General features: G+C 51.0%; 1 protein-coding gene across 1 annotated transcript in view; it reads right to left on the reverse strand.

Annotated features, from left to right (window-relative positions):
- Window positions 1-11,778: 11,778 nt before the first annotated feature.
- Window positions 11,779-17,701, reverse strand: part of ALOX15 (arachidonate 15-lipoxygenase) — a 7,512-nt gene continuing 1,589 nt past the window's right edge. The window contains exons 3-14 of the mRNA XM_077746816.1: window positions 17,513-17,594; window positions 17,264-17,386; window positions 17,053-17,156; window positions 16,768-16,929; window positions 16,435-16,577; window positions 15,226-15,435; window positions 13,939-14,025; window positions 13,673-13,842; window positions 13,517-13,638; window positions 12,942-13,042; window positions 12,681-12,848; window positions 11,779-12,621 (exon numbers count right to left, since the gene is read on the reverse strand). Of these exons, the coding sequence (XP_077602942.1) occupies window positions 12,442-12,621; window positions 12,681-12,848; window positions 12,942-13,042; window positions 13,517-13,638; window positions 13,673-13,842; window positions 13,939-14,025; window positions 15,226-15,435; window positions 16,435-16,577; window positions 16,768-16,929; window positions 17,053-17,156; window positions 17,264-17,386; window positions 17,513-17,594 (1,652 nt within the window). The 3' untranslated portion in view covers window positions 11,779-12,441. The remainder of the gene's footprint in view (window positions 12,622-12,680; window positions 12,849-12,941; window positions 13,043-13,516; window positions 13,639-13,672; window positions 13,843-13,938; window positions 14,026-15,225; window positions 15,436-16,434; window positions 16,578-16,767; window positions 16,930-17,052; window positions 17,157-17,263; window positions 17,387-17,512; window positions 17,595-17,701) is intronic.

The following is a 17,701-nucleotide window of genomic DNA, read 5'->3' on the forward strand; positions in this document are numbered from 1 at the left end:
CCGGCGGGGGGGGAGGGCGCGGAAGACAGAGAGAGAGAGAGAGAGAGAGAGAGGGAATGTCAAGCAAGCTCAACACGGTCAGCACAGAGCCCAACGCAGGGCTCAGACCCACAAACCTTGAGATCATGACCTGAGCCGAAGTCGGATGCTTAACCAACTGAGCCACCCGGGCGCCCCCAGAAGAATTTTTTCTAATTGAAGTCGGGGAGACACACATTTATTTTTTATCTGCTAACTCAATAAGAACAAGTTAAGTTTTTATTAGTACCAGTTATGCATAGTTAATCACATGGATTTTATTATTCCCATAAGCATATGAAATTTATCATCTAACCAAATATTCCATTACTTGAGGAAATTATTTGCATTCCAAAATTCCCTTTCACAACTAGAGGAGCAAGAATGTGGTTACCTCCCTCAGATATCCTTTCACGAGAACCGTAGTCAGAAGACCCAGCCCCCAGCCGCCACATTCCCCCACCAGCCACTGCACCAGAAAAAACACACCCGTTTTTTCTTTTTTCTTTTTCTTTGTTTTCTTTCTTAATTCCGCATATGACTGAGATCATGTGGTATTTGTCTTTCTGTGACTGGCTTATCTCGCTTAGCATTATATCCTCTGGATCCATCCACGTCACTGCAAATGGCAAGATTTCATTCTTCTTTCCTGGCGGAGTCATATTCCATTGTATATGTTCCACCTCTTCTCTATCCATTCATCTATCAATGGATAGATGGCTTCCATAATTTGGCGATTGTAGATAATGCTGCAATAAACAGAGAGGTGCATATATCTTTTCAAATTACTGTTTTCATATTCTTGGAGTAAATACCCAGTAGTGGAATTAGTGGATCATATGGTGATTCTATTTTTATTTTTATGAGGAACTTCCATACTGTTTTCTGGAGTGGCTGCACCAGTTCGCATCCCCACCAACAGGGCATGAGCGTTCCTTTTACTCCACATCCTTGCCAACCTTGTTACTTCTCATCTTTCTCTTTTAGCCATTCTGACAGCTGCGAGGTGATATCTCATTGTGGTTTTGATTTGCATTTCCAAATATTAGAGATGTTGAATATCTATTGATGGGTCTCTTGGTCATCTGTATGTCTTCTTTGGAGAAATACCTGTTCATGTCTCCTGCCCATTTTTTTAATTGGAGACCTTGGGGGGGGGTTGGTATTGAATGTATCGGTTCTTTATATCTATTGAATATTAATTCTTTATTGGATTTGTCCTTTACAAATGTCTTCTCCCATTCTGCAGGTTGGCTTTTAGTTTTGTTGATTGTTTCCTTTACTACGCAAAGGTTATTTTTTACTTTGTTTCCCTTGCCTCAGGAGACCTATCTAGAAAGATGTTGTTAGGACCGATATCAGAGAAATTATTACCTGTGCTCTCTCCTAGGATATTTATAGTTTCAGGTCTTATCTTTTCTTTCTACATTTTTTTGAATGTTTATTTTTGAAGAGGAGAGAGACGGAATGTGAGCAGGGGAGAAGCAGAGAGAAAGCGAGACACAGAATGCACAGCGGGCTCCAGGCTCTGAGCTGTCAGCACAGAGCCCGACGTGGGGCTCAAACTCACAAACTGTGAGATCATGACCTGAGCCGAAGTTGGGCGCTTCACCGACTGAGCCACCCAGGCGCCCTCAGGTCTCATCTTTAGGTCCTTAATCCATTTTAAGTTTATTTTTGTGTGTAATGTTAGAAACTAGTCCACTTTCATTCTTTTCCATGTAACTGGCCAGTTTTCCCAACACCATTTGTTGAAGAGACTGTCTTTCCCCTGTTGAATATTATTCCTCCTTTGTCAAAGATTAATTGACTATCTAAGTGTGGGTTTAGATCTGGGCTTTCTATTCCGTTTCATTGATCTATGTGGCTATTTCTGTACAAGTACGAGACTGTTTTGATTACTACCACTTTGTAGTATAACTTGATATCTGGGATTGTGATACGCCCGGTTTTGCTTTTTGTTTTCAAGATTGCTTTGGCTATTTGGGGTCTTTTGTAGTTCCAAACAAATTTTAGGATGGTTTGTTCTAGCTCTGTGAAAAATGCTGTTGGCATTTTGATAGGGATTTCATTCAATCTGTACATTGCTTTGGAGAGTATAGACATATTAACTATATTTGTTCTCTCAATCCATGAACATGGAATGTCTTTCCATTTGCTGTGTCGTCTTCAATTTCCTTCATCAATGTTTTATAGTTTTCAGAGTGTAGATCTTTCACCTCCTTGGTGAAGTTTATTCCTAGGTATTTTATTCTTTTTGGTGCAATGATAAATGGGATGGTTTTCTTAATTTCTCTTTCGCCTACTCCATTATTAGTACATAGAAATGCAGCGGAATTCTGTATATTGATTTGTACCCGGGGCCTTACTGAATTCATTTATGAGTTCTAATAGCTTTTTGGTGGAGTCTTTAGGGGTTTCTATATATAGAATTATGTTATCTGCAAATAGTGAAAGTTTTACTTCATCCTCGCCAATTTGGATGTGTTTTATTTCTTTTTCTTGTCTGATTGCTGTGGCTGGCACTTCCAGTACAACGTTGAATCAAAGTGGTGAGAGTGGACATCATTGACTTGTTCCTGACCTTAGGGGGAAAGCTCTCAGGTTTTCACCATTGAATATGATGTCAATTTGGGTTTTTCATATATGGCCTTTATTATGTTGAGGTATGTTCCCTTTAAACCTACTGTGTTAGGGTTGGGTTTTTTTTTTCTTTTTTTATCACGAATGGATGTTGTACTTTGAGGAAAACTTTTTGTGCATCTATTGAAGTGACCATATGGTTTTTATCCTTTCTCTTGCTAATGTGGTGTATCACATTGATTGATCTGCAAATACTGAATCACCCCTGGCAGGGGCGCAGGGGGTCTGGGATTCTGGAGGGGGCTGCCCGCTATGCAGACCCCACTGTGCCGGGTTGTGCAGTGGATAAAGGGGCTCACTGCATGCCGGCCAGCTCAGAGGCAGGAATGGCGTGCACAGAGGACAGGGCTGAGGATTCGCGGGATTCTGCAGGGCAGGGGGCGTCGGGGGGCAGATGTAGCCACGTGGGGAAAGGTGAGATGGAGGAAAGACATCGCCATGTCCACGCAGGCACTGCCCAGGGACATGCTTGTCCACGCCTGTCCATGCTTGTCCATGCATCCTGTTACCTGCAGAAGACAGTGGCGCTAGCAGCGCTGGGTGGGGAGCACCGGCTGTTGTGACCTCAGTGTGTCGTTAACAGAGGTGACTGTCTTCACTCGCGGGCGCTCCTGCATGGCTGCCACGGGGCCCTGCAGATTTGCTCCGGTCCCAGCTACTCAGGAAGGTCAGTCCACTTCTGTGCAGCAGGCACAAAGGGCAGCTGGGGTCACCAGTGTCCTGGGGCCACGCCTGACACGCACGAATTTGTCCTCTCGAGTGTGAGGTCCAGGCCCCCCATCATGTCACCACTCCTCAGTCTTGAGGAACCGGGTGACTGCCACTCCACTGCTTCCTGCTGGAAAGGGGCTCAGTGTTGGGGATTTGGGGAATGAAACCACTTTGCACTTTGTGGGAAATAGTCCCTGGTACTTGGTGTCACATATACCATCCGCGTGCGCCCCAAGCCATACGCTCCCTTTCAGATCGTTTGGGGGCAGCGTGGAAAAAGTACATTTCATGATTTCATACCCAATTAGTGAGACGCAGAGTACAGATACCCCAAATCTTAACATTCCCTGTGACACTGATCTAATCCCTTAGAGAATTCTACAAAAGAGTCCAGTCAACCTGTCAGTTTCTGCAAGCATTTCTGGGGAAGTCGGCTCCAGCCAAGTGGCTTGCTGTCTGATTTTATATAAATGAGTCTTCACTTCTGCAGAACTATTAATATAAACACAGCTAATTGTGTTAGCAAGCACACACACTCCGCCCTGGTCTGCAAGAATACGGTCCAAAACAATGTGATTGCGAAGCATGACTGGAGCTAAGGACTTCATTTCCTTCTGCCGTGCAGCGATGCCAACACCCATTTCTTTAGCCGTGGTTTCGTGAACCGTGTCTGCCCCTCCTCGGAAAGCAAGAAATTGATTTCTGTTGGGCCGTCTCATGCATTTTTTTTAGACGGCACTGGGTGTCCATTCCTGAACTACAGGTGAAATTTGTCTGGGAGCAGAGGCAAATGGGTTTTTTCCTCTTTGAGAGAATTGCAGCCCTGGTGGATACGTTTTATAGTCTGCTGCTGGACCGGGGTGCCGTGCTCAAGGTTCTGGCGGACCTGGTGGCTGGTCAGAGCTGGCTTCCCAGTCGTCAGATGTCCATCTCCTCATTGTCTGTCCCCTGGTGGTGAGCAGAGGGCAGGGAGCAAGCTCTCCCTTGCTTCTTGTTATGGGAACACTGGTCCTCTTCACGACGCCTCTGCCCGCCCCCGAGACCTACCTGCCTCCAAACACCCCACCCTCAGTTCTCCGTACTGCACACTGCGACGAGGGTTTCCAGAGAAGAAGTTGAGAGGAGGGACCCAAGCAGCCAGTTGGAAACAGAGGCTAATCTTACTTTCCTTTCACTGGGGCTCCTGGTTAGCATCAGCGTGGGTACAAGCCTTTGATCCAGCACTTTCTGTTCAGCTCAGCCAAACCACATCACAGCACCACTCGTTAATTTACATGGCGCAAGACTTCCAGACCCTTTGCTTAAATAAGAAGTCCAGAAGCCTCATTATTTTACTTTCCCTCATGAACGGGGTAGAGAAGACAAAAGCCAAACTGATCTTTTTCTGGGGGAAGATATAGATGGACAGGTGTTTCTAATTTACTGAAAACAAGGATGTGAACTTAACTACGACGATCAGACACACACAGTATCAATGTAATCATCACGGAAAGATTTCTTAGAGGTTCAGGGTTATTTTCAGAGGAGACAGGGTCATAGGAAGTATTTTCCGCAGGACTTTCACAAAACACAGCAACAACCTGCCTAGAAAGGAAAGGGTGAAGCAGGTATCGTGAACCAGATAACAGTTTTTAATATACAATATCTACCTTCAATAGAAAATGGTTAGGGGCACCGCATGCTCAGAATCAAGGGAACCAGACTTGATTTCGGCACAGGTCGTGATCTCGGGATCGAATTGGGCTCATCATTGACTTCAGGTTAAAAAAAAAAAAAAAAAAAGTCAGCCAAGGGCACCCGGTGGCTCAGTCGGTTAAGCATCCGTTTCAGCTCAAGTCATGATCTTGCGGTTTGTGAGTTCAAGCCCCACATCAGGCTCTGTGCTGTCAGCTCAGAGCCTGGTTTGGATCCTCCATCGCCACCACCCCCCAAAAACAAATGAACATTTAAATATATATGTAGATGTTTTGGCAGCATTATCTACAATAGCCATTTTATGGGAGCAGCCCAAGTGTCCACTGATAGACAAATGGATAAAGAAGATGTGGGGTTTGTATACAGAGGAATATTACTCAGTCATGAAAAGGAGTGAAATCATGCCTTTGGCAATGACATGAATGGATCCAGAGAAGATAATGCTAAGTGAAATAAGTCACAGAAGGGCAAACACCATCTGATGTCACTCATGTGGAATTTAAGAAACAAAACAAAGAAAAAAGGAGAGAAACCAAGAACCAGACTCTCAACTATAGAGAACAGGCCCGATGGTCACCAGGAGGAAGGGGGGGGATAGCTGATGGGGTTTAAGATCACATTTCTCATGATGAGCACTGAGTAATGTATAGAGTTTTCGAGTCACTATAGTGTATGCCTGAAACTACTATTACCCAGTATGTTAACTGTACTGGATTTAAAATAAAAAGAAAAGAAAAACGAATGGAAAAGAGAAGGGTATTCTCGAGCTTCCCCATTCTCTCGTTTTCTATACCTCAGCTCTGCACTCTACTCCAGGGCTCTGAAGGCATAAAGACCTCATTGAGTCTAAATCCCTGGTTTTCAACAGTTTAAAATACATTCCATGCTGCTATAAACATTGGGGGACACCCCTTCGATTCTGTAATTTTGCATCCTTTGGGTAAATAGCTAGTAGCGCAATTGCTGGGTCGTAGGGTAGTTCTAATTTCAGTGTTTTAGGGAGCCTCCATACTGGTCCCCAGAGCGGCTGCACCAGTTTGCACTCCCACCAGCAGTGAAAGAAGGTCCCCTTTCTCCGCATCCTCGCCAACACCTGTTGTTTCTTGTGTTGTTAATTTTAGCCACTCTGACAGGTGTGAGGTGGTGTCTAATTGTGGTTTTGATGTATTTCTCTGATGATGAATGAAGTTGAGCATCTTTTCTTGTATCTATTAGCCATCTGGATGTCTTCTCTGGAAAAATGTCTACACATGTCTTCTGCCCATTTCTTCACTGGGCTGTTTGTTTTCGGTGTTGAGTTTGATAAGTTCTTTATAGATTTTGGATACTAACACTTTATCGATATGTCATTTGCAAATATCTTTTCCCATTCTGTAGGCTGCCTTTTGGTTTTGTTGGTTGTTTCCTTAGCTGTGCAGAGATTTTTATTTTGATGAGGTCTCAAACGTTCATGTTTGCTTTTGTTTCCCTTGCCTTTGGCGACGTGTTTAAGAAGTTGCTCTGGCCAAGGTCAAAGAAGTTGCTGCCTGTGTTCTCCATTTTGATGGTTTCCTGTGTCATATTTAGGTATTTCATCCATTTTGAATTTATTTTTGTGTAGGGTATAAGAGATTGGTTCAGATTCACTCTTCTGCATTTCGCTGACCAGTTTTCCCAACACCATCTGTTTAAGGGACTTTTTTCCATTGGATATTTTTTTACTGCTTTGTCAAAGATTAGTTGGCTTATAGTTGTGGGTCCATTTCTGAGTTTTCTATTGTGTGCCGTTGATCTATGTGTCTGTCTTTGAGCCAATACCATACTACCTTGATCACTACAGCTCCATAGGATACACTTGAAATCTGAAATCTTGATGCCTCCAGTTTTATTGTTATTTTTCAGGATTGCCTTGGCGATGCAGGGTCTTTTGTGGTTCCACACAAATTTTAGGATTGTTTGTTCTAGCCTTGAAAAAAAAAATTGCTGGTGGTATTTTGATGGGGATTGCATTAAATGTGTAGATTGCTTTGGGTAGTATCGACATTTTAACACTGTTCTTCCAATTCATGAGCATGGGATGCTTTTCCATTTCTTTGTGTCCCCTTCAACTTCTTTCATAAGCGTTCTACAGTTTTCAGAGTACAGATATTCTACCTCTTTAGTTAGGTTTATTCCTAGGTATCTTATTGTTTTGGGTACAGTTGCAAATGGGATCAATTCCTTGATTTCTTTTTCTGCTGCTTCGTTATTGGTGTAGAGAAAATCAACACATTTCAGCACGTTGATTTTGTATCCTGTGACTCTGCCGAATTCAGGTATTAGTTCTAGCAAATTTTTGGTGGACTCTTTCAGGTTTTCTACATAGGGTATCATATCACCTGCAAATAGTGAAAGTTTGACTTCTTCCTTGCTGATTTGTATGCCCTGTGTTTCTTTTTGCTGTCTGATTGCTGAGGCTAAGACTTCCGGTACTATGTGAAAAATAGTAATGGTGAAAAATAGTAAATCAAGCCAACTCTTGATTTAGGCTCAGATCATGATCTCATAGCTAATGGGATCAAGCCCTGCATTGGGCCTCATGCTGGCTGTATGGGAGGCTGTTTGGGATTCTCTCTCTCTCCCTCTATCTCCCCCTCCCCCACTGGCTCTCTAAATAAATAAACAAGGGGCACCTGAGTGGCTTAGTCGGTTAAGCGTCCGACTTTCGCTTAGGTCATGATCTCGCGGTTCGTGGGTTCGAGCCCCGCGTCGGGCTTTGTGCTGACTGCCAGCTCAGAGCCTGGAGCCTGTTTCAGTCTGTGACTCCCTCTCTCTCTGACCCTCCCCTGCTCACGCTGTCTCTCTCTCTCTCCCAGCAATAAAAAAGAAACGTAAATAAACAAACAAACAAATAAATAAGTAAATATTTTAGAAAAGAAGGCACGAGTGATGAGCACTGGGTGTTGTCAGAAGTGATGAATCCCTGAATTCTACTCCTGAAACCAACATTGCACTGTATGCTAACTAAAATTTAAATATATTTTAAAAAGATGAAAAATAATTTAAAAAAAGAACAAAAACATTCCATGACCATGCTCAAAAAAAAAAAAAAAAAAAGCTGTCTTCTTTTGTAGCTCCTGAGCTGGGGGGTCAAAAAGGAAAAAAAAAGTCTAGAGATTCTGTGCGGTGAAGAATCAGAGAGTTAGTTGAATGCATATTATCAGGTCCCGTTGTAGAGAACTGTGGGGACCGACGAGGAAAGAATCGTGCCTGATTTCATCAGGTGACCATTTACCAAGTGGTGCATTTAGAGCTTTGGCCTCTGGGTGGTGGGGTGACAAAGGGAAACTGAAAAGGCAATGGGTGGTGCAGCCCCCAGCATGCCCTGCTTCCCACAGAGTACACGCCGGAGACAGCCGCACCCCAAAACGTGCCGATTCTGGGTGCCGCAGCCATCCTACTGGCAGACAAAGTTGCCTCCTGACATTGTGTGCAAACGTACTTTTATCCAGGCTCCAGCCACTTCCCTTGCTCACCCCTCGTGACATCCGGCTCTCACACAACAGCGTGTTTAAAGCCAAGACACTTAGATGCCGTTGCGCATGTCTAATCTCAGTTTTGGTAGTTGGGTTGTTCCTTGGGGAAAGACCTCATAGAACTTTGAATTCTGGGGCGCCTGGGTGGCTCAGTTGGTTCAGCGTCCGACTTCAGCTCAGGTCATGAGCTCGTGGTTCGTGGGTTCGAGCCCCGTGTCTGGCTCTGTTCTGACAGCTCGGAGCCTGGAGCCTGTTTCAGATTCTGTGTCTCCCTCTCTCTCTCTACCCCTCCCCCACTCATGTTCTGTCTCTCTCTGTCTTCAGAATAAATAAACTATTAAACAAAATTTTTTTAAAAAGAACTTTATCTTCTGACTCTCCCCATCGGATGAAATTCCAAAGGTCAGCAGGCATCCAAGAAACACAGTCATGCTCCTGGCATCCCGTTAGAGATGGACCTCCCTGGCCTTCCCCTCCTGGAGAGGCTGCCCCTCCCTGGCTTAGACCTGCAGTTACCGCCGCACTGGAGGAAGACTCTCTTGCAAGAAAAGCAAACAATACCTCCATGGGGACCCACTCTTCACGCTGAGCGAGTGATGCTAGTGAGATCCCAGCATTGGGCCACATGCACTCCCAGATACAGCACACAAGTAAGCGTACACGAGTGGAAACTTGAAGACACCTCCCAAAAGAGAAAGGTTGCATATCGAAGCGATTCGGGATGTTTTGTTTCTTAATGTCAACACGATTCCGAGGCCTCTTCCGGGAAGTGGGTTTTGAGGAAGTGGATTCGCCGCGGAAAAGGGATCATTTCTTTACATCAGGCTGAAATTGTCTACACAAGCGGGCTCGACAGAGATTCTGGGACTGGCCTAGTGTTTTGCACATCTGGGCATGATTCTAAATTTGCCAGATTAGGCAACAAACAGCCTGATACAGTTCTGGGTGATTGAAAGGAAGTTTAGATGCCATAAAACCCTTGATATATTGCACAGGAGTGAACTCTAACGCTTGGACCCAGAAAAACACTGGATTCACTCTATCATACATGTCCCACCGACTTAGATGCTGTCCCTTGAGAGGGTCCAGAAGTTTCCCCCCTCACTGAGAGTGAGAAACACATCCATACCGACGGTTCTAGTCCTTTTAATGAGTTTTACTGGCTCTAATAAAAAAAATAACAATAAATGTCACTCAGGAAGGCATGCGGGGGCTGTCCAGTAAACATGCGCCCGATCTCCTCAGCTCTGTGAGTTTCCATTTTAATAGTAGCCTTCATATAAAGGAAAATTATTCACTCGATCCCTTCCACTTTAATTTAGAGTAAGGACTCATAAACGATGAATTTCAGAAAGTATATTTAATGCTATGGAACACAACCACTATTGAAATAAGCATCCGTCTGGGGCGCCTGGGTGGCTTAGTCGGTTAAGCTTCCGACTTTTGCTTAGGTCATGATCTCGCGGTTCGTGGGTTCGAGCCCCGCGTCGGGCTCTGTGCTGACTGCCAGCTCAGAGCCTGGAGCCTGTTTCAGTCTGTGACTCCCTCTCTCTCTGACCCTCCCCTGCTCACGCTGTCTCTCTCTCTCTCTCCTAGAAATAAATAAAAATATTTAAAAAAAAAAAAAGAAAGAAAGAAATAAGCATCCGTCAGAAAGATGACATCTTGGGGCACCTGGGTGGCTCAGGTCATGACGTCACTGTTCGAGGGTTCGAGCCCCGTGTCAGGCTCTCTGCTGTCTGCACGGAGCCTGCTTCAGAAAATCTGTCTCCCCCTCTCTCTGCCCCTTCCCTGCTCTTACGCGCGCTCTCTCAAAAATAAACATTAAAAAAAAGAGATGACGTCTTAAAACTGTCTACGCAGAACATATGAGTGGAATAACTGTATAGATACATGGATGTCTCAACTTCCTCTGATACAAGAACAGGTTGATAAAGTTTTTTTAATTTAAATTACACCAGTTTAGTTGAACACACATGTATACTTCTATATATTCTTTATTTTGTAAGGTTACTTACTTATTTTGAGAGTGAGAGCGTGAGAACATGCGCAAGTGGGAGACAGAGAGGGAAAGAGAGAGAGAGAATCCCAAGCAGGCTCTGCTCGGTCAGCAGAGGCTGATGTGGGGCTGAACACTTGAACCCCAAGATCATGACCTGAGCTGAAATCAAGAGTCAGACCCCGAACTGACTGAACCCCCCCAGGCGCCCTCGTCTGTATATATTCTTAAATAATGGTGTAATGTAATTTATATGCCCTATAAAACAAGTGTAAGGAATTTAGAAACTTGCATTTAACTTAAAAAAATAAATCTGGGGCGCCTGGGTGGTTCAGTCGGTTGGGCGTCTGACTTCAGCTCAGGTCACGATCTCGTAGTTTGTGAGTTTGAGCCCCACGTCGGGCTCTGTGCTGACAGCTCAGAGCCTGGAGCCTGCTTCAGATGCTGTGTCTCCGTCTCTCTCTGACCCTCCCCTGGTCACGCGGCCTCTCTCTCTCTCAGAAATAAATAAAAAACATTTTAAAAAAAGATTCATTTCCAGAAAGCGATGGGATGTAACGTTTTCTCTGTCAGGGAAGGAGGAGAAAAGCTGTTAGAAGGTATCTGACAAGGAACCCATAGTGAGAGTGAAGCGGGTGTTTGACTTCCAGGACCCTGTCGTATCGTTACTTAAAATCCTTCAGTGGCTGCCAATGGCTGTTTCCTAAAGGTCAAGGCTAATTTCTTGGCCTGAAATGTGTCCTTCATGAGACCACCCTTCTGGCACCCCTCTTCCAGCCCCCGCTGCCACCTCCCTGCCCGCATGGCTGCCTTATTTCTGGTGTGTAATGTGTGCCTCGCTCTGTCACCAGATGCCAGCATTGAATGTTACNACCAAGCGTCACCCACACGTCGTCTTCCCAAGTCAACAATTGCAGCAAGAAACAGCTACGTTCCTATTGGAAGGGAAACGGTTTGGGCGCATGTGTACTGTGATGTTCTGCCTTAAAATACACACAGATACTTGGGGCGCCTGGGGGCTCAGTTTGTTAAGTATCCCACTCCGGCTCAGGTCATGATCTCACGGTTCATGTGTTCGAGCCCCGCGTCAGGCTCTGTGCTGACAGCTCGGAGCCTGGAGCTGCTTCAGATTCTGTGTCTCCCTCTCTCCCTGCCCCTTCCCTGCTCACGCTCTATCTTTCTCTCAAAAATAAACATTTAAAAAAATTATCCACACACGGTCAAGAAATACATTTATTTTTCTGAAATTTTTGTCAGATACTAAAGTTGGATTTTCTTGATTCCTTTGTCGTCCCTTGTGAAAACAATGAGGGTTCTGAACGTATTTTTCTAGTTAATTGCTTTCATTCGGGGCTTTCCAACTGGGCGACTGCAGACAGGTCATAGACACAGGACCCCCTTCCCCCCCAGTTTTCTCCCGTTGATCATCTAAGCGAATGGGGAAAGGGCACATCTGGAGAATCGCTGTGGGACGCTGGTGGAGCCCTCCCAGCTGGAAAGATGTGCCCCGTTCTTTTGCCAGCACTTGATTCAGGCTCATTTGTTCTGAATTTCTTTCCCTTTCTCTGAGATCTTTTTGTTGCCATTAAACGCGACTTAGTTTCAAAATCATATTTGGTTCATAAAATACGGCGTGGAGTAACTATGTATGGACAGCATACCCTACTTCTGAAACGGGGGATATAAGCAGCTGAGGTCCGCCCCAGGGGAGGTCCGGAGGATGAGGAAGGAAGCAGGACCGAGGTCACTAGGGGGCGCATCTAGAATACAGTGTGCTCACATTGGGGGCTGCGGCAGTGGAAAGGTGACTCTTTAGCGGGGTGGGGGACTGCGGAGGGTGGGGACTGTGGAGGGCGGGACCCGATGCGCCTGGGGCGGCGCTCAGATGGCCACGCTGTTCTCCACCAGGCTGGGCAGCAGGTACTCGTACGGTATGTCCAGCTTCGCGTTCCGGGCCGCCACATCCTTCTCCATGGCGGCCAGCTCCTCCCTGAACTGCTTCAGCACCTCCTTGGGACCAGGGCCCGTAAAATACTCCTCCTGGTGCTGACCCACAGCCACCTGGTGCAGACAGAAGGGCAGCTGAGAGCCCCTGGCCCTCGGCTCGGANCCTTCCGCACCATGATGGACTGGCGTCTGCCCAGCTGCCAGACGATGGACATCTGCAGGGAAGCCTGATGGAAGTTGGGCAGCGAGGCCATAACCGTCTCCAGCGTCACGTCCTTGGTGGTCGGCGGGGGCAGGCGCATGGTGCAGGGCGTGTTAGGGACCCAAGAGTACCAGTCCAGCTAGGACAGGGCACATACCCAGAGTCGGTGTCTGCTAAGCACGGAGACCCTGAGCCCCCGGTCCGCACCCCCCAACCCCGGGTGTGGGCGCACCTGGCCCAGGTGGGTGGAGGAGTGCTGGCCGGTGCAGGTGAATATGCACATTGTGATGAAGCGGCACATCTGGTCCAGGGACTGCAGGGAGTCGGGGAACCCTGCGCCAGGGAACAGACGCAGAGCTCAGACATGGGGCAGAGAGGGGGGGCAGAGAGGGGAGACGGGAGGGAGGTGGGGAGCGGACCAGGGGAGCTCAGAGCCCCTGTGGGAGCAGGCAGGAGACTGGGGGAGGGGGGGGGAGGGTCCCACCCCGAGTGGTGCCGGCATGGCGCACGCTGGCCCACAAGAGCCAATTGTGCTACACGGTCAGGCACCCGGCGAGCTGGCCGAAGTCACACACTGGGGAGACGGACTCGTGTGCAGATCTGGGACCTGGAAGGGTTCTCCGGGCCACAGGACCCGGGGTGGGGGGGGGACCTGCCTCCAGCTGCTAGATCAGGGACCTGGGGAGGCCTTTGGACATTTTCGTAGGCTCGGAGATGCTTCTGGAAGTTCCCGCCCAAGTACAGAGGCCTCTGGAGAGGCTGCAAGGGGACCGCTCTGGTGTCGGAGGCCCCAGCGGCTAATCTCACCTCGGTCCTGGGCGCTGAGCAGCCCGACTTGGGTGATCTCGCGGCACCAGGTCTGTAGCTCGGCGTCCTTGCTCACGGCCTCGTCCGTCTGGTAGTGGAGATGCACTATGCCCTGCACGTAGCTGCCCGCCGGGGGCCGAGGGGCGCGNTCCTCACCGAGTGATGATGTCCCAGAGCCGCAGGGCATCTTGGGCGTAGAAGGAAGACTTGACCCCCAGGAGCCCCCGATCAGCCAGGTCGTCGGGGGGACACAGGGAGCTGTAGGTCAGAAGGGCGATCGCCCGCTGCAGCAGCTGCACGTGGCCCCCTTTGCCGGTGCTCACCACCTGAGGAGCAAGAAGCAGGCAGGGTCAGGGGCACTGGGGTCCCCCAGGCCAGGCCCGGGGGAGGATGGGCCCCAGGAGGCCCCGGCCCTCCTGTACCTGGTCAAAAACTCCCATGTCAGAGACGAGCCCGGCCCTGGCCCGGAAGTTAATCTCCATGGTGTAGCGCAGGTGCGGGATGATGAGCTGGAGAGGCAGGGGAGGGGAGGGCAGAGTCAGGGGAGAGCCGTGGGGGTCCCCGCCGAAAACAGGAGAGGGGCCAGGGCTCCAGGGGAACCACAGAGTGAGGCTGGGGGGGGAGGGGGAGGGGGATTGACGCTGCTCCCCCTCAGCTCTGCGGTCGTTGAAAGAGGTCACTCTCCCTTTCTGTTCGTCCAGGACTGTTCAGGGTCTAACTCAACGTTCCTTTTTTACGATCGCCCTCTAAGTAGACTTTTTAGCTGTCTTATCTGTATAATATTTATATGTACGTGTGATATTTATATGTGTTTATACATAATGTATATTTTGAGATATTTTAGATGAAATTCTAATGCTACGGATCTACCGCGCCTGTTTATACCGTATAAAGCACACATACGTAAAAACAATAAGGTTTTTGCCTCCCCAGAACCACTTCCCCTCCCCTGCGGGACGGAACTGCCCCCACGGAGAATGGGGGGTCTAACTCGCCTGCCTCTGGAGCTTGACCTCCTACCCTCTCTCTTTTGTCCATTACACTCCCCTTCTCTCTGTCCTTCAAGACACCAAGCTTGTCCCTGCCACAGGACCTTTGCCCTAGCTGGCCCCTCTGCCTTGACCGTCTCATGGCTGGCTCCTCGAGGTGCCATTCTCCAAGGAGCCTTTCCCGACCGCCCGGGGTTAACTCACCACCACATCCCACGGGCGACACGTTACAAGACAACTTCATTGTCCGTTTGCCCTTAGTGGGAGTGACAGTCCCCAGAGGCCAGGACCTTGCCTGTCTGGTTAGCGCCGGCATCTAGAAGGGCCCCTGCCCCATGACAGGCACCCCGGGAAGCAAGCGAACCCGTGGGTTCTCTGGTCTAATCGTCTGTACCGACCCGGCTGCCGAGGGGGTCCCGGGTCCCTTAACGGCCTGCGTGTCGCTATTTTAGGGCCCCTCAAAACTGGCTGGAAACATCTTTTACGTTATTTGTCTGGTCTCCTGTTTTTCCTCGTCTGCGCGCCTTGTTTCGACACCCCCACCCCGCCAGCGGCTCCTTGTCACCTTCTGGGGAGGAGACACCGCCCTGTGGAGGGGGCACAGCCGGCCAGACTCCCTTGTCTTTCCTGGTGGCCTCTGCCCACGCCCTGGGGGTCCCCAGAGAGGGCGTCATGGGGCGCGCAGAGGGGCAGGCAGGGGAGAAGGCAGGAAGGTGTTACCTTGAAGATGGGGTGGATCGACGGAAGGCACCTCATGGTGGCCACGGCGATGACCTCGGCCATCAAGTGTCCTCGCAGCAGATGGGACTGCAGCTCGTGAACCTGGAAGTCCGAACTACGGACCCAGCATTTGGCCAGGAGCCAGGCCATCGGGGGGTCCGTGGGCAGGAAGAGCAGGGGCGGGGGGGCTCCCTCGCGCGGCAGTTGGAGCTGGAGCAGGGCCCGGGGAGGGGGAAGAGAGGGGATGATGCCAGGGGCCCACGGGTGCCCTCCTCCCCCAACCCCTCCGCCTCCCTCCCGGCTCACTTAGCTCTGCCCGCCCAGCCCGTCACCCTGTGCCAGCTGGTTCCACGGCCTCCTCCAGCCCCCCCGCTCCCGTCTTCTCCGTGTGGACGGGATCCAGACCCTCTGCTCCCCCCGCCCCACGCTCTTTCAGAAAGCGCAGCCTCTCTCCCACCTCGCAACACCGGCTGGGGCTGTGGTCCTCGGCTGTCACTGGCCACACATCACTCTCCGAATGTCCCCCTCTCCGTGTTACCGATTTTCCTCTTTGTCCTATTTCTGCAGGGACCTTGCCTGACTCTTCCTTCTCCCCTCTCCCTGAACCCAGGCCGCTGTAACTTTGCCCCGCACCCCACAGCTGCCCCCCACCTCCGCCTTGCACCGTCGGGTACCCGTCACCCCACTCCCGGGACCTAGCGGCCCCCTCCTCCGCCCCGGCCTGCATGCAGGTGCCCCCCGCCTCCCGTGGTCCTGCTCCTTCGCTGGGCTCCACAGCCCGCACGGTGCTCGCTCGCTCGCTCTCTCTCACTGCTCCCCAGCTCTGCAGGCCGGCTCTCCACGGGGCATCTCCCCGCCGGCACAGCGGTCCTTTACAGCCCCCCTGCCCAGCCCCGTTCCTGCGGTGGTGAGGTCCTGCCCGCCCCCTGCCTGAAGCTCCAAGTCCTGAGCCTCTTCCAAGGCTCACGCTGCCACCTCCAGAGGGCCCTCCCAGACTGCCCTGACCTCAGGGTCTTTGTCAGTCCCGGACCCGTCTTCAGATTGGCCCGGCCCGCGTCTCCAGCTAGACTACAAGTCTCCGCCCTTGCCCCCTTCCTCCCCGGGGCCTTAAGCCTTGCACGCAGTGGGTGGAGTGGAGGCCCCGCGCATCTGGCCAGGGGCCCAGCGGGAGGGCGGCCCCTGGGGAGCAGAACTGCTCAGTCCTCCCACCTGGATGACCATGGGTAAGAGCTTCCCGTCAGGCTGCAGCTTCAGCATAACCAGGGGGGCGGCCAGGTACTGCTGGGTGCACAGGATGACATTGGCCTTGATCCCGTCCAGCAGAGAGAAGTCGGCTTCGAACAGCGTGCCTCNTGGGGGGGTGGGGGGGTGGGGGTGAGACTCTGTCTCCTTCACCCACCCTCCCTGGAGGAAGCTGGTTTCTCCAGGATCAGTCCTGCGGCAGGAGGCCGGGCCCACCGTGGAGCCCTGAGCGGCGGCGGCAGGGACGCGGACCCCAGCCCCACCTCACCGCCCGCCTTCTCTGCGGCCCCGGAGCCCATACCTGGAGCTCGGTCTCCAGCTCCGCCCGCAGCGCCTCCATCCCCGGAGGGAAGTGCAGGCGGGCCGGGAGCTGCTTGCAGCGCCGCAGCACCATGGGGTTGGTGCCATTGAGAAACTGGTACCCAAACCAGGCGTCCTCTTTCCAGGAGGTGCGCACGCGCTCTGGGGGTGACAGTTGGTGGCACTGTGGGGCCCGGGCACCCCTGCCAAACCCCCGCGGGGCCCCTGGATCGGGTGGGATCTGGGGGGAGGGTCAGGGGAGACGTGCTGGGGCGGGGGACTGACCGGCCAGCTTGCTCTGGCCACACCAGAAAATCCGGCTGAAGTCTTCCAGATCATTCCAGCAGGCCAGGACGTTTAAGGAGTCTTTGATGGCCAGGTCTGCCAGGCTTCGGGGACGGAGGAGGGAAGAGCGTGAGTCATCGTCAGAGTCCAGCACACGATCACCGGCACCCAGCTCGGCCCCCCTGCACGCCCAGCCCGCCCCGCCTCTCACCCCTTGGCCAGGGAAGCCTCGAAATCAAATCTCTTGTCTTCCAGAAACCTCTCGTCCGCCGGGAGGTCACAGAGCGTGGAGCCCGCCATGTTCAGGATTAGCCCATCCTTCCAGTTCCCCCAGCTGGGGGAGAAGCGAAAGCAGGTGTCGCTGCCAAGGAAGGGTGAGCAGCGCCCGGCGGGGTCGGGTGGGGTCAGGGGGAGTTGGGGTGCGGGAGGAGGGCTGTGGGGGTGCGGGAGGAGGGCTGACCGGTACAGCTTCCTGCGCTCTGCCAGCTCCTGCTCCCGGTGCTGCTTGAACAAGCCCTGGGGGTCGTCTACCACCGTGCGGCCTCCATGTGGGGAGGGGGTGGGCGGTGAGGCTTGTCCCGAGAGCCTCTCCCCTGCCCCCCAAGGGCGCCCCCCCACCCGGCCCTCCCCCGCTGGCCCTGACCCTCCA

Source organism: Crocuta crocuta, unplaced genomic scaffold (genome assembly GCF_008692635.1).
Source record: "Crocuta crocuta isolate KB4526 unplaced genomic scaffold, BGI_CrCroc_1.0 scaffold139, whole genome shotgun sequence".
Lineage (NCBI taxonomy): Eukaryota > Metazoa > Chordata > Mammalia > Carnivora > Hyaenidae > Crocuta > Crocuta crocuta.